Source organism: Eimeria necatrix, genomic scaffold (genome assembly GCF_000499385.1).
Source record: "Eimeria necatrix Houghton genomic scaffold, Enh_scaff71, whole genome shotgun sequence".
NCBI classification, from domain to species: Eukaryota; Apicomplexa; class Conoidasida; order Eucoccidiorida; family Eimeriidae; genus Eimeria; species Eimeria necatrix.
The window spans coordinates 46,129-71,696 of NW_013654536.1; the positions used below are offsets into that span (position 1 = coordinate 46,129).

Below are 25,568 nucleotides of genomic sequence, written 5' to 3' on the forward strand. Positions count from 1 at the left end.
TGCTTGAACGGCAGTGGCTCTGGTGTATAAGGTCCTGGATTGAACCACCGGCTTGAGCAGCAAAGGTGCCTTCGAGCCATATATGAAATGAGGATGCTCCTGGCTATGAGTTGATTATAGCGTATTTGGTGCAATATGCACTGAGGAAGGCACATAACATGCATCGTGAATAGCGAGCGAGCGAACCAGAAACAATCAAGGATGATATGACCATTCAACAACTGCATAAGGTTCGCCCGTGGATGCTTAAATGCTATAAGAATGCATTATGGATGATATTTCAATATAATATGTAAGCGCAGTATGCACGTGCTTCGCAGAGTTGCTGCAGATATCACACCTGACTCCTTGATCCATGGCCCGTTTGGTCCATTGGGCTCCAAGTGTCGTCTGCGCACTCAGCATTTCAGCTTCCAGCTTCTGTCTTATATTACGTATATGATGCAAGAACATTTGACAAGATAAAAATGCTGAAGCTCTTGAATGATTCATATTGAACTTACCCAATCGACAAGTATTGTGCTAGCTTGAGACTGCACAGCTCGGCGCTGGGGGCTTTGGCGCCTCGACAGGTCTGCTCCTGGTACCGTCTGATAAGAAGAAGACAAGCGATAACTCGGACGAAAGTGAAGTAACCTAACGTGTACTTTTGAACTGATTCTTCTCCTGTAGTCCCCTCCCTCTCTCCTTCGTAGCCTCTTGGTGAGGCAAAAGGGACGGGCCTGGAGTTTGACACCAGAACATGGATTTGAAAATGGCACCGCTTTCCCTACTTTTCTGCTTAGTCTCTTTAGTCCTGCTGTATAAGGCAGAAGGAGGCAGGTGGAACAATCAGATCAGGTCTCCTCTTTCCCCGGAACATCTGTCGGCTTTGGGGGCTAAGGAAGCTGCCCAGCGAGCGAGCGACAGCCACGCAAAACTCAGAGGAGATACCCTCTCTGCTCACTCTTTGGTTCAGCAATTGGTGGAAAAAACGAATCGGGCTTCTCCCGCCACCGGAAGTATCCCTCAGTTGGGAGCTCTTCCGGAATCAGAGTGGGATTACAAAGAGCATGGGGCTGACTGGACACAGGGAAAATGCAAGACTGGAACACGCCAATCTCCTGTAGACCTTCATATTGAAGGTCTTGAAGAGCCAGCTAAAAAGAACATGACGGAGTTGTACGTAGGTGCCTTCTCTGGTGAACAAACATCCTCTTGGTCGAATAAGTTGTGGAAGAAGGGGGATTTCTTCTATACCTATCCTAACCAATTGAATAGTGTCCTTTTGTATAGAACGGATAAGGTATTCCAAATCCGTTCTGCCGGTGAGGGTCTCGTTCCTCTTGGTGCTATGTTTGGGTCTGACACGACTGAAATGTTCGTTGCACATCAGATCCTTTTTCACTCTCCTAGTGAGCATACTTTTCAGGGGGAAGCTAACAGGAGGGAAATTGAGATGCAAATATGGCACTACTCAAACGACTTGTTGTCAATGGAGGCGAGCAAGAGTGTAAATCTGACAACACTTCCATATTTGGCTTTATTCGCTCAAAGCAGCATCAATCTTCCCGATGTAGAACGAGCAATGGCTGAAAACAGCAAAAGCGGAAAAGATCCTTTGCTTCCCTCCTCCCACTGGAGGGTTATCTCCCTTACGTTCATGAGCGAAGAGCTGGATCAGGCCAGTCTGGAAGAACTGAGGGGACTTCCATCCGAAAGGCTGTTGAGAACACTACTAATGGCTGATGGGCTAAGCAAAGAAACCCATGGTGAGTGATGATATAGAGATCAAATAAGTGGATGCAGATGCTCATTCTGCTTTTTTCCATGAAGGACAGTGTAACTGTGTCCTCCACTTTGAGCGTGCCCTTTTTGAAACCCTTACCGTATGACTTGCCTGCGAGAAGCTTTCGAGGCTTGTACCTGCGGCCTTTTGGGTCTTTAATCGTCTAAGAAGCTGCATCGCTTAATCCTTTCCACATGTATACTAATATGTTTTGCGTTCTCAGGAGGTTCTGAGGTTCTTGAGCTGACTCACCCTTTGAATCTGCAGTCGCTGATGATGATGCTGCAGTTGACAAATCAAGAATTTTTTGCTTACGACGGTAGCCAGACTATGCCTGGTTGTGAAGAGAACGTCAGATGGTATGTCGCTCGCCAGCCTCTCCCCGTCGCAACAGACACCATGCTGAGGTTCTACAAAATGCTAAATCCCAAAAGCCTCAAGTCAGTGAAGGAGAAGGATGGAAACTTCCGGCAGCTGCAGAATGTGGAAGGCAATATGCACAATGACGGTAACGTTTTCCTCGTGCAGGGGTTCCCTCTACAAGTGCTGATTGCGGATAGTCTGGGATTTACAAATATGTCAGACCAGGCAGAGGTTTCCGCTAGCTCGTTCCAGGGGTGGCTTCAAGAAAGCAAAGCAGCTCCAAAGCACATGTGGCTTGCCTTCTGGACAATCGCTGCGTCATTGTCTATAATTGCACTGTTGTGAACACACCGAAGGGTCTACCTACTGCTATGCCAGTATAAGTACCTTTCGAGGATTGTATTTAAATATCTCTTTAAGGAAAGCCGCCAAGATCCAACACCATCTGAGCGCTGCGCTGCTTTGTGGCCCAGATAATTTCTGGTGCCGAACAAATAATGCGTTTTGAGGCCCATAGTTCTGTGTATATAGTCGAATCCCCACGGATTTATTTCTGGAGTGACAGATGCCCATCGGATTGGGCCTTTCATTGTTTACACTCCACTCAACAAGCTGCTTCAAACCACGCTGTTCACCTTAATGGTGTGGCACACCCCGCAGCCTGCTGATGTAGGTCAGTGACCATTAAGTTTAACCTAAACCTGTACGGCTTGGAGATTCTTTCAGAAAATGCATGTTGAGGGACAGCGTATCAGATGCTTCACGTGCATGCAGCTTGGCGCTTAAACGATAGCTAATTAGAGCAAACAGTGACCTGACATACTGCAGCATATGTAGATGCGACCCGAAAAAGAAAAGCGAAGAATAGAGCGTAACACTAGAAGTTTTCAGGGAGGGTGTCTCCTATGCCCAGATATTTGCTTGATCCTTGACAGTCGCTCACTTTCTCTGGAACTATGGGGCACATGCTTCGGTGCCAGCCTTAACACATCTTCACAAACTCTACTACTTCACCACCACAATATCGTTTGCACCGTAGTGAAGCCTCATCTGTGCTTTGACTCACCAAAAGGACGCTGTTGCTCGTCATATAAATGGCTGCACTCGTTCTATTTCTACGTGCGTTCGCTGCTGAGAAAAGAAAAGCTGGTGTCATGAAAACGTTCACAAGCTCTACCGATGCACATCTCCTCCGTCCAGGGGAACCAAGCTCTAAGAAATGTAGCAAGCAACTGCATCAAGCATCTGCTGAAAACAGCCGTCACCGCACATTAGAACGTTGTCGTCCTCAGCATTGATACGCAATACACTGCTCAAGGTTAGGCGCGGCTTGTCGTTCTCAGTCAAGTAGTTCGGCTGCGAAGGAACTAGTGCTACTAGCCAACATTGCTTCTTCCAGAGGCCCGCTAGAAGTGACTTTAGCCATTTGCATTATCCAAAGGGAGAAAATGGAAAAGGATGAAAACAAACCTTCGTCTAATGCTTATGCCCCAATGTTTTCACTCGAAATCTCAGGACACCGCAAATGCTGTCGACTTTAAGACCACTGTCCTGAATATTGGGGAGCAACACACAGGGTGGCTCAGACTGGGCCGTCTTAATAGCGAGCCCAGAGAAACCCAATGGGCTATTACAAGCCCACGCAAAACATAGTTACAGCTAGCTGGCTAGGCTAGCTCCCTAGAGCTCTGTGCAAGGGGAAGAGATAGAGTGCAGAGGTATTTGTGTCCTGCACCAAGACACAGTGCCTCTCCAGTTGCGTTTCGCCTCTCAGCTACGAAGCCACATCGAACACCAGACGCAACGTGGCAACTGTTAAGCGCATGACGTACTGCATAAACGCGAAAAGAGGTCGCACGCAGAGCAGCAGCGTAGCCCGAGGCGCAGGCTATACTGACTACCATCCAAGCGGAACCGATAAGCAACAAAGCCATCAGATGCTGGATGATGCTACCTATCTAGCCATTTGTTGCTGCCGCTGGTTTCCCTGCTGCCTCATGGTGCTGCTTTGTTTGCATTGCAGTACGAATCCATGCGGCATCACTCGTCCCTGCCTCCTCGGCAGCTTACGGTAGTCATTGTATACTACACTGCAAAATGCCTTGCGACTAGGTCCCTCCTCCTTCAGACATCCGTTGCCTGATTCTTCAGTTCAACTTCCTTCGACCGCTCCTGCTTAGCTTTGGCTTTTTGCACCTTTTTCTCCTCTGCGCGACGCCTCCTCTCTTCAGCTTCTTGCTTTGCCATGTCCCGAGCTGCCTGTGGCCAGAAAGGGTGCGGTTCTGTCCGTTTTTTACACCAAAGTAGTAGCAGCACCAGAAAGTTGACGCCACACAGCACCAACATAATCAAACAGGGGTAGTAGTAAACAGAATGGAAAACATCTACCACGAGTTTCTGCATCGGGATTTTCAGCAAAGACAAAAATCCAGCTATCAAGTGGATAGTCCCCACAATTTTCCCGAAGTGAGACGAAGAGAACGTGTCCGACACGAAGCAATAGCTCTGCGAGCTGTAGAATGAGACGTAGCAAATGTATAGAATAGCAGAAAAGTATGCCGTGGGAAGTGCTGGAATCATGCTGAATCCATAGGCCAGTGTAATGCATGTGTTCAAGAAGAACAAGATTGGCATAATGCCAACCATATCCACGACCTTGCCTATCACCTGGAAACAAAAACGGCGCACAGACCAAAAAATTCTTAAACGCAAGCAATTTCACTGAGGAACTGCAGGAGCTCTGCGCACTATGTCAAGAAAGCAATCACCCTGTGCAGCATTCTAGACAAGTGTGGCGTTCAGAATGCACTTACAATGCACGGGAATAAGGAGAAAGGCAGCGCAGCTCCCATGAAATCGTTGACCTCCTTGCCCAGTAAATTTTCTGCTGCTGTCGTGAAGAATGCGTACATGATAGCCTTTATAATGGAGTAAACAACGATACATATGGCGTACGGCGATGTGAACTGCCTGATAAAGGATGCCGGCTTCTCCTCCCTTCCACCAGCTAGCTGATCCAGTGTCTCTGCGTTCCCTGCTCCTCCTGTTGCCACGCTCATTCTTGTCGCCTGGTATATCGCAGGCACCTCCGCCGCTTGATCGGCATCTGAGAATCCATTCTTTCTCTGCTTCTCTTCGTCCCGCTTTTTCTCTTCGTCGGCCCCAACTCCTTCGGACAGTGCCTTTTTGCAAGGTCCTGTTGAAGGCACCGGCCTCGGGACATCCAGGTAGCACTTAGCTTTACGTCCTGGCTCCGACGCCGTACCACCAGAGTATCCGTCATGCGCATGTAGGGGCCACTGACCTTCATGAAAGCTGCTGAAACTATCGCGCCACGCGTGGGCTTCTATAGAGGCGAAAGAATCGTTTACTCTTTGAATAGGGTGATGGTATGCCCCCCCCCTTTCCATTTCCGTGAATTCGTTCCACGGTTTGAAATGCTTGTACGGAACCAAAATCAGCGCCAATATGAAACACAAGCCTGCAGCAGAAAAGCATGCATGATGCGCTCTAGACACAATGTACACAATGTTCTAAGGGCAGAAGCGAAACCAAACATCAGCGAGCCGCCACGTTGCACTGTCTACACAGGGAGCAGTAAATCACGTTGTGGCGATGAGATCCATGACAAAGGTCTGCAAAAAGTCCCAGCCTTGTGATGCGTCGTCAATTTATACACGGCCATATGCCACAGTGTCTTCTGCACGTGAATAATGAAATGGAAGCTAGCAAATAAGCAATGCAATGAAAACCCTGATTTGGAGACGAGATAAACTGTTCAGCCCGACTGTCTTCTTTGCCTCACCAGGTCCAATGACAGCATAGCCAAGGCTAACTTCCCTCAGGCCAATACCCGGATTGGCGGCCTCGATCTTGTCTAGGATAGTCGGCACCGCGAAGCTGGCGCTCTTGGACGCTCCAAGAATTGCTACTATCAGCCTACAAAAGTAATGAAAACACCTCACAAAATTGTAATGACATCCTACGGCCTAGAGCGAATCTGATCAGCCTACAAAAGTAATGAAAACACCTCACAAAATTGTAATGACATCCTACGGCCTAGAGCGAATCTGAACTAGCCATGCGGCGCAAACCCCTACAACCGCAGTGTCCAAGCTTACCCTTCGTGTCCAGGGAAGAGGTTGGCTGAAGATAGAAGAGGCAAATACCCTATGTCTGATCCTATTCCCATGAATATAAACGCCGCAATGTATGTTTGTGCAGATTCTGACCCGAAGGCAAGCAGTACCCATGCTAGGGCGTTCATGAGCTGTCCTATTGCAGCTGTGATGCGCGGTCCTAGATAGTCCAGCAGCAAGCCGGCAGCAAGTGAGAATGAAAAAGCGAACGCCAGGCATGTAACAAATATGTTTCCGACTGCTGAATTCTGGGCCTCACATATGTACCGCTTCCCCCCATGGATTTCCTCCCTCATATCCGGATTCCCTTCCTGCAAGTACGTCGTGCACAGCCACGAGTACGCATTCGACCTGAAGAGCAGATTTGAAAGATTCGGCCACGCGAAGTACACGCGAGCCGTTAAAAAAGCGTAAATAACATAAGTCACTAAAAGAAAATAACGCCCAACTCCACATGGCTTGTGCTGCGTTTTCGCAGCCGTGACGGCAGGGGTGTTCTCCACATGATCCATAGCCCCTGTTATTAGTCTGCGACACAGAGTCAAGAAACCATTCTTCGCGTGCTTCTCATCAGATGGAGATGACTTGCTGCAGCCTCCATTTGTTCGGCTTGGCAGCTTGTTCACCGGGGCTGGCATTTGCGCGAAGTGATAGGGCTACTTCGCTTCCGCCGATTGATAGTTGGAAAAAGAAGTGCTGAAGATCTCGAAACATAACACAAGAGCCAGAATATATAGCCGACCACAACCAAAGACGACGCACGCCAAAAAAATCGCACGACAATGGAACAAAAGAGTGAAGGCGCTGCAATTTAGAGCAAGTATGACTCTTTTGAAGCGTTTGAAGGTCTGTGCCTTCCCAGGCTTGAAAACTAAGGAAAAAGCAAGTTTCAATCTAGAATTTTGGAGCTAAAACCGTAAATTTTGCTCTAGGCGGGAAAACAGCCACGGAGAGGCCACCGCAGCGTGCTCGTTGGTGGCGCTGCACCGAATGCGGCCAATTCAAGGAGGTCGCTTTTGGCTGTGTGATGAGCCACGATACCGAAACTTCTAAGTAAAATTCAATCTAATCGTAAGCAGTTCGCTCGAAAGAAATGTATCCGTCATTGTTTGCCAGAATTGTGAAACCAGCAGGCCTTCGGTGGGGCTTTCTAGCGTGGAAGGCATGCCTAAACTTTCGTCAACCGTGACCCCAGAAAGTCCGACATTCATAAAAGTTGCGATTGTTAAAGAAACCCACGAAACAACAATGTTTCAAGGTTAGCTACGCTGAGAGGGAATGCAAGCGCACCGTTGCCTCTCTCCTGTCTCGCTTGCCCCCCTACTTCCCCACATTAGCTGGTGCTGCGTGTCTGGGTTGCCAATAGCTTAACAGCTTCACTTCGTCGCTGGTTCTTAGCTGGAGCTAAATTGTGTTCTACGTCAACTCCTTAGCACAGGACCTGACATGTACGGCGCTGTGGGTAGAACAGTAGCTAGTTCATTGCGGCTTCAGCAGTCAAGTATCAATTCAGGAGTCAACGAGCGAAAGAAAATGAAGAATATAGCAAAAATGGCTTGATTATAGGATATTTACGCTGTATTAACAACGCAGAGATTGCGTGAGGCACATGATTCTAGATCTAGTTGACAGCACGACGACATTCAGTGATGGCTGCTGAGAGGTCAAAGCTAAGTAGTGTCATGGATGCTTGTTGAGCCAAATTTGTTCTCCCAGAAATGCGCCGAGCTTAAGAGGGAAAGGCGTCATAATGGAAGCTTGTTCTGATCGTGTCTCTGCTGAGAAGTTGTGTAGCCTCCTAATTCATTTTGCTACAGCACTTTTGCAGATTTTGAGTGCATGGAGCATGAGCATCCATTTGCCCCGTCCAGTCGAATTCGGTCGCCACTCAAAACCCTGGGACGCTAAGAACCCCTATTTTTCTTGCGGCAGGTAGTTAGACTTCGGTTTCTTCTATAGCGTTGTGCTATCTGTGTCTAGGAATCAGTCCGCTGATTACTTGCACGCCAACGCTAATTGGGGAAAATAGAGCCGCCGTACCTTCTGCATGTTGCCCTCACCGCCAGAGTAAGGCTTTAGTAGTCAAATTCCTTGGTCCCCTATTCGACGTCGGTCCCGATATTGTGTAGGGAACACCAATAATCCAAGGGGCAAGCTCGTACCCTTTCATAGATGCCCGTGCCGTAGTTCATCAATTCTCCACCCAATGGTATCTGAAGGTTGCAATCAACGGTCTAAACGCTTCTGGTCGCAGACCGCTGACAGTAAAGTTGCGCCCACTGTCTAGTACAACGTGCGGGAAAGCAGCTAGCCCCCACCGCTCCGTGGTTGTCCTCCACTGCAGCCTATATTCGTTATCGCACCTGGAGCCAATAGAGAGTTTCGTTCAGTCGAGAAAGCAGCAAATGCTTTCATACCGCCGCTGCGCCTAGACGGGCATGTGCCGGGCGAGGCGGTTCCGATGCTTGTGTACCACAAGTATCGGGGCTCACCTTGTGCGCCTAGATACGTACTATTCGCATCGCAAGCATTAACCTGGATACCCAGTTAGCCATTCGCGACTGGCCTTCTACTTGCTTCCTGTGGCGGGCTAGCCCGAACAAGCTTCCAATTTCAATTGTCACGCCCCAGCAACTGATTAATGGGGAACGAACGAAGTGAGCATGCAAAAGCAAGGCCACCGTGTCGTTTACTGCAAAACAGCGCAGTGATCGGGCTTGATGAGTTGCCGGTTGTTTACAAAAGTGCTGAGCGCTAAATAGTGAACCAACGGCTGTGTGTGGTGCAAGTGTGCAGTTGAAGGAACAAGGTACTGAAAAGGTGGAGAGCCTTAGTAAGAAGTGTAGCGTGAGTAGGAGCCAATATCTGCGGAAGGTGATGCAGGAAGATGGTGACAAGGGTAAGGGCCACTGTGTGTACCTGGTGGTGATTACTGCATGGCCTAGCCTCAACGGAACTTAATGAGTGTCGCAACTTGTGAAGAGCAAAGACTACACAAAGAATGCCGTGTCGGCACACCAAATAATTTTTCTGAATGAGTCTTACGATTTGGCGAAGGAAACCAGTCAGTCTTTGCTCGTGCTGAAGTGCCGCAAACGTCGCGCAGCCGGATGTGTCGGCATAAAACTTGGAAGCTTTCACAGTTTGGGGAACCTCTAGTGTAGTGTAGTCTTTTAGGCCCGCCCTAGCATCTCAAATGAAGTAAACATGAATTTTCGCTCAATAAAATGGCCTAACTTTCCTCGTGAGGAGAACGAGAGAGAAATAATTACAGGTGGACGGCGCCCCAACGCACATGTTGCAATAGATCGTCCTGTGAAGCTGCCAAGGTGATCAAACAATGATGGCTTGTTCTGTCTGTGAGATCCTGTTCAGAAGTTTTGCAGTTGCTCTTTGGTAGATGAAATTGATGTTCATGAAAGATGGTAAGAACTTGTGCTTCCACCGTGCGTAGCAAACTCAGAGCCCTCCATATGCAGTATACAGGTATCCAGCAACACCGTGAGCTACGCAGAGTTAACGAATATTATGTTCGCCCTGATGTTTGTCGGAATGGTAGCTTGGGCGCCCTTAAGGCCAGGAAGCATTGTTCTAAACTCAAGTAGACCCATGATTAGGCGGGACGTCGTCTTAACCATTATTGCTTGGCCACGGAGTTTCGATGAAAGATTGCCCGTAACCACGCTGCGCATCTTGTTTCAACTCCACCAGAATACCTCTAGTATAGATTGGCCACGGCTCTTGCAGAATTTAGGGGAGATTGTAAGGGTATTTAATAGTAATATTTGGCCACCATGCTCCTATTCAGCAAGCTGAACTTTATTATACTTCTTCATGATAACAGTCGAGGCGGCTACAGAGGCCTACCCACCCACTTCCATAAAATTTAGGTAGCTTCTAACCATAATAGTGATTTTATCGGCAGCTTTAGGATGCAGAGAGAGTTTCATTGGGCGATCTAGGCGCTTCAGGCACAAAAAAATGGTGAATATCCTAGGGGGAGCTCCGGTGGTATTCTGGCGGGCGGTGCGTCGCAAAACAAAGCTCGCTGTCCAAATACTGTGCTGAATACCTCTGTAAGCGCAACGTGTTTCCTCTGTGTCTGCAGACGTCCTAGTGAGCGGAGCTCAGCCTGGCTTCTAAGTCCGTCAATATTTCTTCTTGGTCAGACAGCTCCACAGCCAACATTATTCACTAAAGACACCGTCAAAACGCCCCAAACAACATCGTTTTTAAGGTAATTTACAAAGAGACGCATCTCTTTTTGATCCAGTATTTCGCTCAACCTTGTTGCACACTGAAGCTTCCCCTCTCTTTGCCACCTCTAGTCCCTAGGCCTAATTGCAGAGCACACTGTACCTGACTGCCAGAAGACTAAGCTCCTTTGCATGGTAATTACTTCCACTGATTGCATCAATCCACGTATAATGGAGTTTATAACCTTAAATGCCACTATTGGGCTGCATTGTAGTGCTGTACACTGCAGACACTCATTGGAGAGAGTGCATTTGAGATTGGCGTCACCGCAGGAAGAATCCTCTTCATCTTTTGTGTACATCTCATCTGTTAATTTCCACCCTTCTCAACATCCGTAACAAAGTGAGACGATATAGCCTCCTAAATGTTAATATCGTTCTCTGCTTTCTATGAAGCCCTACTTTCTTCCTGTAACTAGACGTTAGGTAGCTCTCATGCTAGAAAGAGCAAGCAGACAGCATTTTCGAACAAACATTTGGGATAAACGGCCATGCGCCAAATATTACTGAATAGAGCAAATTGTTGGTTGCTTCTTTAGTGTAAGTCTTTTGTTCTTTTTGTGATGCAAAATTTCCAAAATGTGCTAGAAAGAGCACCTTGCATGCGTATGTTTGAGAATTCTCCGCAAGCGGTCGTCAATGAGCCTACTGCTGTATATCGACGTTCAAATTGAAAAAAACAAGAAGAGAATCAGGCATCTTCGAACAGGCATGCGGTGCATTAAAACAATTCAAATTCATTTTTTACTTAGACACAAAACCACCATTTCTGTTGCTTGAACGTAGTGTTTTGCCGCCTTGCTCCGAAGATGGATGCGAAAGATGACAAAACTTGGTCGTTGACCCAGGATGGTTTCGTGTGGATTGTTAAGCTATGATGTTTGACGAAGTTCTCCTTAAGGGCATTTCATTTATCGGAATGCCTGAGAGCAAAAGCACAACTGCGCAGGTCACACATACTGATTAAGCATAATAATGACAACATACTTACTAGAAAAGCGAGTTTCGCATAAATTGGTAAATTAACAAGGAAAAGGACAGAAGACGGACATGGCTGCTGCTCTAAACTGTTGCAACGTTGCAGAGGCCCTCACTTTCTGTTCTGCTTCTTGATATTACGGAAGAATACTCCGGGGAGTGGTGCGAAGCATTCATGCTATCGTGGCGCTCATCGCGCATGGGATTGCAGTGCACTTGGATAAGCTGAAAAAAATTGAGAGGGCACACGTGTAAAGACCGAGACATTAAAACTTTCATTTTCGATTCTTTCCTTAGTGTCACAGAAACAAACTGGTTTGAAAGGTCGGAAGTGCCTTGCTTCATCATCTCGACTCTTTGTAATATGTTACATTCTTAGTTTACGGTTACAAGTAAATTTTGTGGTAAACAAAAATTGCACAACTAAAAGGCGGCTCGTACATTTATTATTGTAGGCTGGCTCATTACTACCTTGGCTGCAATAATCTCACCGTTGTATCTGAATTTTTGGCCGGTGACGCTGTGGAGCCACAATAAAATACACTTGTTGGAGATGACTCGGTCTGCTCCGGAATTTTCCCCAGTAATTCGAGAATGGATTTCCCGGACTCATTGATAAGAGGCGTCCTGGTAAAAAAAGCGTCAGTAGCATCTTTCTGCTCCTCCGATACAAAGTTTCGCGACCCTGCTGGGCCGTGACGTTTACCCAAAGCAATATGAGCACGGTGAGACAAATTTGCCTCAGGATCATTGGTCCAGGGGAGTGCTTGAACATCTTCCTGGGTTTCTGCTGATCTCCATTCGCCTATAGACCCGATCATACCTCTGCTCATGGCGAACTCGGCATTGAACATCAGGTCTTCTGGGTGGTGACCATCAGAAGAACAAAAAACACTTGCCGCTGAGCCTTCATGGAGCCCTTCACCGCTTAGCGCAAACTGTGCTGCGTTGTAGCTTTCAGATTGTGGTGAAAAACAGCTATGCACTGCAGCTGGCGGTTCAGAATGCTGCGAGATAGCAGGAAAAGAATCAATAAGAGATGAAGAGGCCCTGAAATTCGTATCTTCCAGCCAAAGAGAGCGGGACAAGGAAGAAGCCAACAGAGAAGTTGCCGCATTCATTTTTTCTGGATCCTCTTCATGAGCCACTGTGCTGGCTGCGGGAACATCGGCAAAACCATGTGCAGAGCTTCCCGTTTGTGCAGGTTGCACGTGACCGACATCGTCCTCTGACAGAACTGACATCGCTACCTGAACCGCTATTAAAGACGGATCAAGCGAAATTTCCTCTGAATGCTGCGTATCAGAATTTGCTCGAATTCTCTCTGTTGACATAGCTCGCGATGCCTGACGCCCGCAAAGCACATCTTGTAGCATTGCCTGGTAGAGAAGCGCATGGCGAATATTCTCTTTCCCCATCCACAGGTGAGTCGTTTCTAGCGTTTTGCTTGCTTGATGCAGCCAAATGCCCGAGTTATGATACGACCCCATAGTAATGAGCCAGCTGCATGCAAGAGATTCTTCTTTTGTGTGGCCAGTCTCAGAAAGACAGTCAACACTGGTCTGAAGATGCTGCTGCTCCTTCTGATGCTGGAAGCGTTCGTCAGTACTAGCGGGACCGTGAAATGCCTGTCCGTATACCTGAAGATCGAAACCAGCCAGAATGTGCAACAGTGAACAAAAGAACTGACGTGTCTCCAGAAGTGATTATTTTCCAACTTTACGTATGAGCGCGATCTAAGAATCTGGTGCTGGTACCAAAACACCTAAAGGTAAGCCTTGTGAAATATCTTACGACTTGGGGGCTGTCAGATGTGCAGCTCGTGATGGCGTGAGGAACAACAAATCGCTGAACTTCTGCATAGGGATAATACGGCCCGAAAAATTCCTCTTCTTTTCGCGGCATGGAACCATCTATTGTGGGAAAAAATCCATCATATTCATAAAGGTTGCTGGTGTAATCTTCTTCATTCATTCCAGCTGGGCTGTTTGGCTGCGAGTCGCCGAATTTAACATCAACACCCAAGCGGGGAGTGCCCGTGCTTTGTGGAAATAGAGGACCACCAACGCCGTGAACGATTGTGGGGGAGCCTTCTCTGCTGTGGTTTGCAAGCTGAGGTGTCCCAGTGCCTCGTAAAGTATGCATCGCCTGCGCATTTCGCCATGAGTTCTCCCCTCTGTTTCCTCTTGCCCAGGAAGCACCAGGGTTTCTCATTGGTTGAGCGCTGTGAACAACTCTTGAAGGGTTGCCTCTCACATGGCCTCTATGCAGAGGCGTTCCTCGCAAGACCTGGTGGTCTTGGTAATTTTGTGGGGTTTCGTCTGTGTCACTAGCGAACAGCCAGGGAATTTCGACTCCTCCCAGAGTCTGTGTTGTTTGAGGAACATGTGGATAGTCGCAACTGCTGGCAATCAGCCGCGGTGTGCCTGTGCCTTGCAGTCCCTCAGGCAGATGGACTGGCTTTTGAGAGTCTTCTTGAGTGTGGAGAGTCATGCGCGGGGTGCCCGTACTTCTCGGGACTTGCGCAGCTTTGACGCGCCAATGAGGCTCCTCTCTGACGCCATCGAGTCTGAGGTGGAGCGCTGGGGAACCAGGCAGGAGTCGAGTGTTCTGGGGGTCTCCAGAAACTTGGGGAGATTCTTCTCTGTGAGTGTTTCTCCCCCGGGTCATCTCCATACTTCCTGTAAACGGGGGAACTTGGCTTCCTGGGAGGACAAGAGGTGTAGCGCCTCGCCTCGTGGTGGCCTTCAACTGGGGCGTTCCCGTGCGCCGCGGGAACTGGGCACTCTGGAGTGCGCGAAAGAGCTGCGGCGAGCCGCCTCTGTTCATGCCTTTTGCCTGCGGGGTTCCCGTGCCTCTTGGGAATCTATTAGGGTTGGGAATGCCTGCTGGGAGATCCCCAGCGTCCCGCGCTTGCTGATAGGCACGCATTGCAGCATGTAATCCCGCCGCGACCTGTTCATTCGAAAGGTCTTGAGAGGCAGTCCAGCTTGAGTGATGCGCGTGCTTGAGCCCTCTTCTGTGTGATCTCCAGTGCCTAGGCAGCTCCAGAGGAGCCTGTGAGTAGGGCAGCCGCATGCCTCCGATTGGCGCAGCTCCTCTTCCTGAACTCTGGATATTCTGCGTGTCTCTTGTACGCGTTGGAACTGGTTCTTGTGTGGCTTCCGTGGTTTCCTCTTCCTCTTCTTCGTCCTTTAAAAGGACTGAGCCACTAGGCATTCCGGGAATGAAGAATGTTTCACCATGCCAACGAGGAGGAGGAACAGTGCCTTCACTAAAGCCCTCTTCACTGCCTTGGTAAGAGCCTTGTTCGCTGCCGCTACTGCCTTCGTTCTTAGGAGCTTCTGAGAAGGAATCACAGCACAGTCACAGTTCTGGATGATCACAGCGTTCGCAACTGCCTGCGGGTTGTGCCAGCTCTGTAACAGTATTTGACGTACTTGAAGGATAGCAAGGAAGCATAAACTGCCAAAACAACATGAATGCATCACTACTTTGGCGTACCTGGCTGCTCCCAAGCAAGACGTTGTGGACCGCTGGGCTCTACGGGATGTATTGGGCCGTGAGCTTGCGAAATTGCGACAAAGACGAAGGAGGCGACAAGGCCGAATGTTCCCACAAAGGAGCGAGGACCGAACAGGATTGTCATCGTGATTCTTTGACTGGGGAAAAGCGCAGCAGAGACAAGAAAACAATGTTTGGAACTCCTGAAGAGTCTGGCACACTTCTAGATCAGTGAAGCTAAAGCATGCTGAAGGAAAGGGAATCTCGCTAAAGGGCAATTAGATGGGCTTCTCCCAAACTGCCGAGAGGTGGGGACAACGAGCCTAAGGGCTGGATCAAGCGTTTGCCGTCCTGGCCCTAGCCCACGATTTGACTGCAGCTTGCCTGAATCAAATAAAAAACCCTCTAGAAGCTTAAGAGGTAGCGGTCATAAGAGTTCTGTCCTTTCGATAGTGAGCCTGAGACTCTGTGGAGGGCACAGAAGACTCGACCGCTGGTTTCAAAAACAATGTCTTGCAAGCAAGCTCAAGCGCCGGTCGAATGAAATGCGAAGATTAGATCTAATAATTCACTTAATGATTGTTAATCTTGGTTAAACATGTAGATGTGCAAGATTTGAAGAAGTGAGAGAGGCCTAACGGCAGCAGCAAGCGCGAGGCGGACCGCTGTCAGACCAGCAAGCCGTGTCGGGGAGGGCGGGGCCCACTGGGCCCTTTGAGCGCAGCTGCTCGAAGGAGCTCCCTTCTGAAACGCGTATTTTTCTCCGTTCTTTTCATTATTAAATTATAAATGTGGTAATAGTTTATTTTAATGTTATCAAAAATTTGCCATATGGGTCCAAGACGTCGGCATTGAGGCTATGTCTTTTCTCGGACACGCGTTACCGTTTCGATGGCCTACATGAATTTTCGACAGCTGTTTCCACGTGAGCTCCAAAAGTATGAAACCTTTTAAGAGAAAAATGCCACGTACATCAATCACCTTTCTGGAAAATAATATAGGGGCAAACGCTGCTCAAAGGGTTGCTGTGCGCGAGAACGAGCAAGCGACTTCGCGCTTGCAAATGAGATCTGGTGTCTGGTACCTGCAGTAAGGCATCTCACAAATAAAAACACAGCAATGACTGCCCAATTTCTAAGAAAAAATTAAGCGATATTTTTGAAGTTGTTTTCAGATAAAGTTCTTAAATACAAGCTTCTCCAGCTACTCACGGAACGATCATCTCGTGAACGATCATCTCGCATTACGAAATCGCGCACACTGCAATCATCTCGCAGTCTCTGACTAATAATCAGATTACACCTTCATTTGATTTTTGTTCCCTTGCATTCATTATTCAGGCTTTTAGCAATATTGCTAGGGCTCATTTTGTTTTCGACATTGGCGTAGCAGTGAATTCTTATCCGGCATATTGCTTATGCGTCCATCATTCTTAAAGGCTTGCCTCAACTGTTCTGCAGCAACAAGGCTAAACATGCACATAAAAATTTCTACTTCGACACAAGGCATGCAGAAACGCAGTTGTGCCAGCATATTACTTCTCACTCAGGTAAGTTACAATGGGTGCAGCCTTGGTGCTGATTTAGCTTGCAACTAATTCTCCTCACCACTTGAAAAGAATTCGCATATTTCAGTGAGCCTCACGAGAAACGCACTGAGGTATTATTTCACGTGCTCTGCATTGTACACCGTAGCAAGCGCCCGCATTTCCCGAGTCACTTCTTGCTTTATATTGGGGTACTCTTGCCAACGCAGGGAGTCAACCCTACTCGCTGGAATAGAATTAATTTTGGAATCAGTGCAACATCATGGTCGGGTACTCCAAGGTGTGCCTTGGTCACAAGCGCTGACTAAACCCTTTTCTCTCTTTCGTGTTTGCCCACCTTTAATGGCAGCTGGATCGTTGTAGGGCAGTTACTTTTTGTACTGGCTTGAAGCAAGCAGTGATGCAAATGGGTTTGGAGTACTGCTTACGCTGCTGCAAAGCACTATCTGTGGAAATAAAAACAATACTTTGTTACTCTAAACTGTTCATCAGCATTCAACTCAGTAAATAAATTCCAGGCAAACTACGCACCAGCACTTTCATTCTCCGTGGTGATGTATTATTTAGAGTCATTGCTACTTTGCACCTCGATGTCAATACTTCTTCCCAGCAAGGAAGCTTGAGTTCGTCTCATGATTCCAAAGGAACGACGTACTTGGCGCAACGCAGCAGCACGAGCTGTCAGTGTAAATGTAATGCAGCGTTTGTTCCTCACACACGTCGTACCTCTTAGTAGGATGCCTCCAGAAAGTTTTGTGATTACAGCTTGGAAGCAATTAAGTATGTACACAATATGTTGATTCTTGCACACAGTTGAGGAAAATAGACTTCGTGGCGCGTTTGAGGACGTTTTACGTGTATACTAGGCGTTAATCACCCATTCAAAACAGCAAAATTGTTGCCTATTTCTTACGGTGCTTCAGTTTGGGGAAGGGGCTAGTGCGGCAAAAAGGAGCACTACAGTTCTCGCTGCTCCGTGAGTGTTGTGGTTCGTTTTTTCCCTGACTCTGTTTTGTCTGGAAACTTGTATGGAAGCTGTAGCACTCACCAGCAGCTACCAATAACTCTGGACTGAAAAAAAACATTGTTCAGGTCTACACAGGTGCGATGCTAATCATTTGTCTTGATATCTCGTCTGGCAGCAAACAATGGGAGCCAGCCTTCGACCAATGCACAAGCGATACACGCATGCCAGTCTTCGACTAGCAGTCTTGGGGAAAAATCTTTTCGTAGTAGCACAATGATCAATTTCCTACTGAATTATCAGCGTAGAATTCATTAGGCACCCAGAAGGCAAAAGCAAGCGAAAACAGATATATGACTCCTCGTCCGTAGTGGAGTTCGCGGAACAGCTTTCGCAGTGCCTCCATTTCATGGTATGCGTACTTTTCTAAAGCATTCGCAATGTAGCCAAGAGCCTCACTGTAGATGATGTTCAAATAGAATAGGCTATACTGAGACAATTTGGCACTGTGCGTCCCAAATTGTCGCGATCCCTAGTTCTCAGTGCGCATTTCAGGTGTTTTCGCTAGATTCAGAAAGATTCGCATGCGGAGAGTAACTTGTATGAAGGTTGCTGCTGCAGGCAATGCTAGCAAAAACTTTAGTGACCCCTTTGGCTGGCTGCTGGCGTTGTAAGAATTTAAGAGCCGCTGCTTGACGTTTTACCAAGCAGTGCCTCTTGAGCACGTAGAACGCCAGTAGCGCATCTACCTACGGTTGCTGAATGTGACTGATCCTCCGCTACTGATAGTGAGAAAGTAGTTCAGTGGACATCCCATGTGCAAAGAAGCAGTGCTGTCTGTTCAGTTTTGCCAAGATGTGCTACGGTTGGCCTGCGTAGACTTTGTTGGCACTTCCCCCGCTTTGTCCCTATCTCTTTCTCTGATGTCGCACTCCTGAGAAGATGCAGCAACTGTATGAGGTATATGAGGTTTTGAAAGAGTCGAACAGTCATGTATGAGCTTTGCAACGAGGGACGTGGAGGCAACTCGCAGACACCTGTCGGCGAGCGCATAGTCGGGCGATGAAATCGAAGGTCCCGCTCTGTCAGGTACGTTTTATAGTTTCAAGATATGGGCTTAGCATTAACTGTTTACTGACCTTATTCATTTGCTTGTCACCGTGCTGCCAGCAAACAAAACTGCACTGGCGTGCTGAACAGGTCTGATATGCCGACACTGGTCGCTGATGAGCTTGCACATTGCCAGTCCGAGATAGGATGCATACGGTCACTAATCATAATATAAAGTAAGCAAAAAAATATTTGGTTTCGCGCAATTACGCCCGCTGCGTAGCACACCCCCCCATATTCGCATTCCAAAGGGTGCGACCGGTGGCTCATCTCGCCCACGCCACGAAGTGTTCCGTGAGGGATCCTTAAATATGGATGGCTGCGGCAACTCACGCATTGAATTTTAGCAGCAAACAGATATGGCATTTGAAGCCCTCACTTTAATTCTACGTGTTAGGACCGCCTATTCGAGCCGCCGCTCGTGTCGGCGCTACTAGGTGACCGACCGGCCCGCTGCGGCCGATGGTTGCCGAACAAGCTAGACAGAGAAGCGCAAATTCTTTCCCAGAAAAGATTTAGCATAATACAGGTTTAGCGGGAAAACGGAACTTCTGCAGGAGCCCCGGAGAACAGCTCATCATCGAACGGCATTCGTCTGGAGAGCCCACTTGAACATAAGGGCCGAGCGGCTTTGGCTTAACTACACAGCTGCGAAGCCTTTATAAGCTGGCCTGTTTTGTGTTGAATCTTAAGAGCGACAATGGCAGATAAAGGCCCACCCTTTAGGGGGTCTGGGATAGCAACCGTGGGGGGTGAGGCGCCGGTTGAGCAATGCCCTCAAGAGAAGTTCTGTGTGGAAGAGGACTCACCTCTGTGTGACTCCATAATGTGGAAGATGCTAGACAATTACTACAAGCAAGTGGCTATCGAGGCCTGGGCCCACGATTACGTGCCTTCATTTGTTACGAGCAACAGCCGCCTGTGTAGATCCTATGCAAAAATAATCATTAACTTCCTCCAGGACTGGTTCCGACGACCAGAAGCAGACCCAACACAACCAGTTACCATTCTAGAGATAGGTGGGGGCCACGGGCGCTTCACCTTCTTGTTACTGAGGGCTCTACAGCGATACAAGAGGCTCTTCGCAAGTCTGGGACTTCCTGAGCGCCCCTTCCTCGTTGTGTTTTCGGATGTAGCTGAGGCAAACGTGGACTTTTGCTCAAAACATCCAGCTCTTAAGACATTCGTAGAAATGCAGTGGCTAGACTTTGCGATCTTCGACGGTAATAAGGACAGAGAAGTTCACTTGGTCGTGAGAAACGAACCACTCACTAATGGCGCGGCCCCCGTTGTGGCCATTTGCAACTACGTGCTGGACTCTCTGTTGACAGACTCCTGGAGGTGATGATGATTTCTTATGCCAAAGCTTACATCTGTAGCTCGAGCAATGCGGGAGAACACAGGACGGCGGGTCATACCGTATTTTGAGCACTTTTATGTATCCCGCGATTGCTCCACACTTAAAGAAAAATAGCTTCATTTGCTAGACATTGATTTTGTACAGTGTGCCAGTAAGGTCATGCCGTCTTGTTTGTCTGCAGGATAACACCAGGCGCCTGCACCCATGAGTTTGAACGTTCCCTTGTTTCCATTTACTCACCGTCAGAGGAACAGCAACTCGATGCTCCAGACATAATGCTACGGATGACTTTGGGTTGGAAGTGGAAAGGGGTAAATTTGGATGCTGCCTGTGACCCTTCAAACCCGGAAAAAATTGATTACCTGCATAAAGACCCAACTATCAAGGAGGTTTTGCTGCGCTATCGCCAGCTGAACAAGCAGCTTTCCTTTGTGCTGCCGATTGGCGCCTTCGCCCTCTTTCGCAACTTGAGCCACATTGGAGGTGGCCGTCTATTCTGCTTAGTTGGAGATAAGGGCTATCCAACGGCAGACGAATTCGTGGGACCCAGGGATCCACATATTGCCATACATGGCTCCATTTCATTTATGCTCAATCTGCACGCTGTTCGGATCTTCTTTGAGTGCATGGGAGGTTTTTCTCATGCGACGCCGTACAGAGATACATTTCAAGTTACGGGTACGCTACACATTTAAGGTTACGGGTTTGCTACACGGGTTTGCTACACAGAAAACCTTCGCCATCCAGGGGAGGGAAATGTGAACTTTGGCGGATGCTCACTGCTGAGTCACTGCTGCATGGTGGTGAAGTTAGATCGTCTGTGCAGGCCTCTGGCTCTGCGGCACGGAACACGAAATGGGGAGAAGCGTAGCGGCGTTTCTTGAGGATGTGGAAGACCTTGCACCTGATGCACTCATCAACTGGCAAAGGGCAGCGCAAGAAACAGTCGCTGCGGGGGGAGGGTAAGGAGCATGAGCCTTATATCCCAGGCCCCCAACCTTTTCTCAGAGACAATGGCGCACTCACTTATCGCAGTTCAGTAGACTTTCGAGGCTTGTCCCAGGGACTCATGGTGGCGTGCATTAGGGATGGCGGAACAGAGCAACCGCTCACTCCTGGGTCGCGGGCATTATCCCTTCTAGTTTACTCGTACAGATTGAGTTCTTAAGCCTTGAATTTGCGGACTATTTTCTGTGCAGGCCTGCCAGCAGCATCAAATCTCTTATATCCCTCCTTCGATACTCAGCGCATGATGCGGATGTTTTCTTGAATTTTTCGAATGAATTTACGAGTCAGTGTGTGCATCCATATCTGAACCCTCGCACAGAGCATGACTTGATTGGGGACCTTGAAGAAACATTTGCTAATTGGTATAAACTGAAAAAGGGAGAGGACGTTGCAGACGTCTGCGGCCACATATGCATGCGCCTTGGCAGGTGCGACAAGGCTCTCAAGTTCCTCCAGGTGAGTCTTTAGCTTGACGTTGTAGTACAGGTTTGTTTGCCGTTGAGCGTATACTCTAAAACTGATTTGGAATTTCAGTTTTCTGTGGCGCGTGGTTGTGCCCCTGCCTGTTGTTTTAGGCGAGTGCGGACTTAGAGCCTGAGCGGACTCATCCGTCGACCTACGTTAATCTCGCAAGTTGCCACAAGGTCGAAGGCAAACTAGAGGCAGGCATCAAATGCTGTGAAAAGGCCCTCCAGATCGACCCCAACTACACGCAAGCTATTCAGATGCTGCGCACGCTGAACATGTGCATTAACCCCGCAAAAGTTGCCCTCATTGGCCTTGGCTACTGGACGCAGTAAGCCCTTTTACATCTTGAAGAAACAACTTGTGCGCGACGCTTTTTGCCCTTGCTTGACTGCTGCTGGATCGTTGCTCATTAGCAGGTATTGTGCTTATAGATGATACACCTGAGTTAGTATGTTGATTGTTTACCCGCCCTTTGTTTCAGATACGAAGCGCTTCCTTTACTCCGTCGGGACACACGACTAAAGATCGTCGCCGCGTTTGCATTTAAGCAGGAGGACGTGGCAACATTGGTTGAGAAGGCCGAGTTGCAAGGAGTCGAGCTTTACAGCGGGTCTCAAGGGCTGTCATCTTTGTTGGAGAGGTCAGACATTCAGGCGCTTGTGGTTGACGTCCACATGCAGCTAATGGTAAGCCAAACACTTTGGAGATCTCCTCATTCAGATAAAATAGGCAGTATGGCTTTCGTCTCAGCTGTGCAACAGCAGTGTTTCGATTGAAAGCCGAATTTGGGGTGAAATGTCCCTGCAGATGTCTTTACTCCCCCGCGTGTTCGCCGCGGGCAAGCACCTCTTGACTCGGTCTCCCTTGCAGATGAGCCTTTCCTCGGCAGCTGCGCTTCTAGACATATACAAGCCTTACTGCAACTCAGTAGTGTGGCATGCAGTTGAGAACAACAGACAAGAAGAAGCGTTCGTGGAGGCAGCTGCCAAGCTTGCAACCTTGGGGAGAGTGACTTCGGTGTCCTTTAGATGTGGAACGGACACTGCTCTGAAGTACAAATTCTCAACTGCGCCATACGACATCAAACGTAAGCGCCATCACGTTGGGTGCAGTCCTTCTCCAAGGACGCACGCAAACTGGACCAAATTTGCATGCTCACTGCATGCAGCGATGGGCACTCTTAAGAAAAGTATTTTCAAGGGGACTTTCTACTAAGTGACGAATTTTGAGTGCATTTTCTGGGTTTCAGATCACATGGCGCTCGATCTGCTGCGCTGTGTGACGGCTCTCCGTCAAATAACGGGCCTCCAAATGAGCTCACTGTCTGCAGTGGCAAAGGGAGACCATGCTCCCTGCTGCGGCAGTCCCTCTAGCCAGCTCGAGGATAAGCCAGACAAAATTAAAAATACGAGACTTCGTCGCGAATATGCAAGGTTGAGCGGGTGGCTGACCTTCGTGAATCCCAGTTCACATCAGAGTGAGTGGGGTGTTCTTTAGATGCATGGATGTGCACACGAATGGATAAGCGTGGCAAGCGCGCTGGCCTACATATAGTTTCGTGATGTCTCCGCATCTCGCCTTGCCTGCATTCCTGTTTTCTTCCTGGTTATGATTTACAGCAAGTGTTCTTCTGACTACCTGACTACCTCAGAAATGCCCGAACTTGGATTGGGTAATTGCCTCTGTGGCTTGTTCAGGTGTCCTCGGATCCTTTGTAATCAGCCACTGTGTAGGCGACAATTCACTGACCTATAAGATCAATTGCTTGAGAGGCACAATGAAACTGACAAAGGCATCGTCTTGTACGTTTTTTCTTTCTTTGAAGCAAAGCATTGCACTGATTTAACATTGCTGTATCGCTTGTTCTGTTGAAACCCAAACGGAGTCATATACATAACAGGAGGATTTCTGAGGCTTGGCTGACCACTTAGCTTCGACGCAGCGATAATGGCAAACTAAGTGGTGAAATCGAAATTCAAATTACTCTGCGACTTCGTTGCAGGTTGGCGCATCGACATTACGGGCGAGAAAGTCCCTGGTGGCACGAGCTTTGCTGTACAGAGCATTGGGCACCAGAACTGCCACGACGCCTTTGCAGAAGAGCTCTATGAGAAGCTCCGGTCTACTGAGAAAAGTACAGGGGGAGCAAATTCTGAAGAAGGACCGACACTGGTTGATATATCCATCAACGGGGCACTCGCTGATTCCGCAATCATTGAGGGCATACTCGCATCTATGCAGGTATGGTTATGAAAGGCCTGTATGCGGCTTCTTCCCGTTTGCGTGCTTTTTTCCAAATCCATATGCACGAGAATATCCCTTGAGAGCTGAGGTTGATGCCGTGAATTGTTACGCTGCAGAACGACGGGGCTCCAGCTCGTTTTGGCAGCCCTGTATCTGAAGCTGTTGAAGGTCACAAAAAGATGGACAAAAAATCAGCCTCTCTCCGGAGCGTGCATTGCTATGATTCTACAACGGTGGCTTGATATCTTGGCAACTTGTCACATGCGAGGGAGGCTCCCCGAGACTCGAGAAGACCGTCACGACGACTCCACGACTGACATGGTCTGTCACTTTTTCCTCCAAAGAGAGGCAGGCAGGACTTAATCACGTATAGCGCTAGTCTCTTGTCTCCGGCACAGGTTCTTTCTGGCCTGTCTTTTGCTATTTTTTGTGGCTCCGTGCCACAGTGTAGCGTGCGAAGGCGCTGTAAGCCTGAAGAGGGCAGTCTTTGTCTTGACAGCCAATTCTTCAGTTAGGACTTGTCGTTTCAGAGCGTAGGAGACCTATGTGTTTTGGATAGAGCTCAACTGCCTTTCTAGCGGCACTCACGCAGACGCAGCGTGCGCTCGACTTTTGGGTTCCATATTTCCATATGCTTCTCGGTGGTCTACAACTTTGCCGCGCAGTCAATTAGTCGTACTGTAGAGGAGTTTGCGACAGCTGGCGTGGTCAGGAGACGAATGGGGCAAGTTTCTGCATTAGGGTTTCTGTCGGCCTTCGTACTTGATGCTATTCATCGAAGGGTTGCAGCTGGCTTCAAGCTAGAGAAGAACCACCTTTCTGTTGAAGGCCAACTACACCGTGCACATAGTGCTGTAGGTCCAACTCGTTGACTACAGGGATTCGTTGCTAGTCAAAGGATCGATTTTCTGCATCTGCTGAAGTGTACGAAACTCCCAGTACCTTTGCCAGTGAGGCACATCAGTAAGGAGTCTTTACCGTCCGCAAAGAAAACCAGTACTTCTTATTTTTAGCAAAACTATGAAACACAAAGTATAGCATTCCACCGGCGACTGCTCGCGTGCGCGTGCCGAGGCTTCTCCTGAAGATTTCTGTGTCAGAGACGGACGACGTTGCGCTTCGCCTTGCTTTCCTCAAAATTTTCCGATTTTTTCTAAGAACAAATTTGCACTAAAGACGCTGTGGAAGCACCTCAGTAACACCCTTTTTAACTTTGCTCCTTAGAGAAACCTGGCAAGCCAATATGCAACAGTTCGATGACGGACTCTCATAGCATTTGTGATCATTCTATTAGTCAGACGAGACTTGAACTGAGCAACTTGTAAATGTGTTTGCTGCACACTCCAAGAGGTGTAATGTAAAGATGAACACTGGCGCCTCACTCGATATTTACTTGAGTAAAAAACCCTCCAAAAATTTTATGCTTGTGCGGTGCCCAGCGAGCCGGCGAAGCATAATTAGGAACGGAGCAATAGCTCGCTTCACGATCCACGGAATTAACCTAACAAAACGCAGTGCATCCTTGCAAGCAACACATCAAACGCAACACGTTCATGTAAGCTGAGACTGCAGCCTTTTCGTGAAAGTTGCCAACAGGCTATTGTTGCACCTGTGGGTTTAGCTAGGACGGTTAGTTTTAAACGTTGGTGTAACTGCTTCGAGGAGGGGATGCATAGGCTACCAAAAGACAGCAGGTATAGCAGGTCCAGTCAAGCAAGATAGTGCTCAAGCTGTTTTTCTTTGAGCTGGAAATGCAAATGTTTCGAGTATTGCGTTGCGTCGTTTAAAACAACTAGGATCATTTCAGGGGCACTATTATTCGCCTGTAAGCTAAACAGTAGCCCTACAGGAAAGACACAA

General features: G+C 48.3%; 4 protein-coding genes across 4 annotated transcripts; 2 read left to right on the forward strand and 2 right to left on the reverse strand.

The window, feature by feature from the left end:
• Nucleotides 1-754: 754 nt before the first annotated feature.
• On the forward strand, nucleotides 755-2,476 carry ENH_00072800 (duplicated carbonic anhydrase, putative; the record flags this gene model as incomplete). Its single annotated transcript, XM_013582664.1, has 2 exons — nucleotides 755-1,751; nucleotides 1,992-2,476. 2 exons carry the CDS (start codon nucleotides 755-757, stop codon nucleotides 2,474-2,476), a joined length of 1,482 nt encoding a protein of 493 aa, XP_013438118.1.
• A 1,779-nt stretch (nucleotides 2,477-4,255) lies between these two features.
• ENH_00072810 (hypothetical protein, conserved) lies at nucleotides 4,256-6,908 on the reverse strand (the record flags this gene model as incomplete). The annotated part of the gene is made up of 4 exons (XM_013582665.1): nucleotides 4,256-4,798; nucleotides 4,945-5,612; nucleotides 5,937-6,070; nucleotides 6,253-6,908. The coding sequence occupies 4 exons, from the start codon at nucleotides 6,906-6,908 to the stop codon at nucleotides 4,256-4,258; spliced, it is 2,001 nt and encodes a 666-aa protein (XP_013438119.1).
• Nucleotides 6,909-11,393: 4,485 nt separating this feature from the next.
• ENH_00072820 (hypothetical protein, conserved) lies at nucleotides 11,394-15,153 on the reverse strand (the record flags this gene model as incomplete). The annotated part of the gene is made up of 5 exons (XM_013582666.1): nucleotides 11,394-11,449; nucleotides 11,621-11,729; nucleotides 11,996-13,144; nucleotides 13,299-14,848; nucleotides 15,009-15,153. 5 exons carry the CDS (start codon nucleotides 15,151-15,153, stop codon nucleotides 11,394-11,396), a joined length of 3,009 nt encoding a protein of 1,002 aa, XP_013438120.1.
• A 4,175-nt stretch (nucleotides 15,154-19,328) lies between these two features.
• On the forward strand, nucleotides 19,329-23,950 carry ENH_00072830 (TPR domain-containing protein, putative; the record flags this gene model as incomplete). Its single annotated transcript, XM_013582667.1, has 11 exons — nucleotides 19,329-19,969; nucleotides 20,170-20,666; nucleotides 20,815-20,950; nucleotides 21,188-21,452; nucleotides 21,572-21,792; nucleotides 21,946-22,150; nucleotides 22,272-22,551; nucleotides 22,714-22,941; nucleotides 23,162-23,266; nucleotides 23,467-23,705; nucleotides 23,825-23,950. 11 exons carry the CDS (start codon nucleotides 19,329-19,331, stop codon nucleotides 23,948-23,950), a joined length of 2,943 nt encoding a protein of 980 aa, XP_013438121.1.
• Between the last annotated feature and the right edge of the window lie 1,618 nt (nucleotides 23,951-25,568).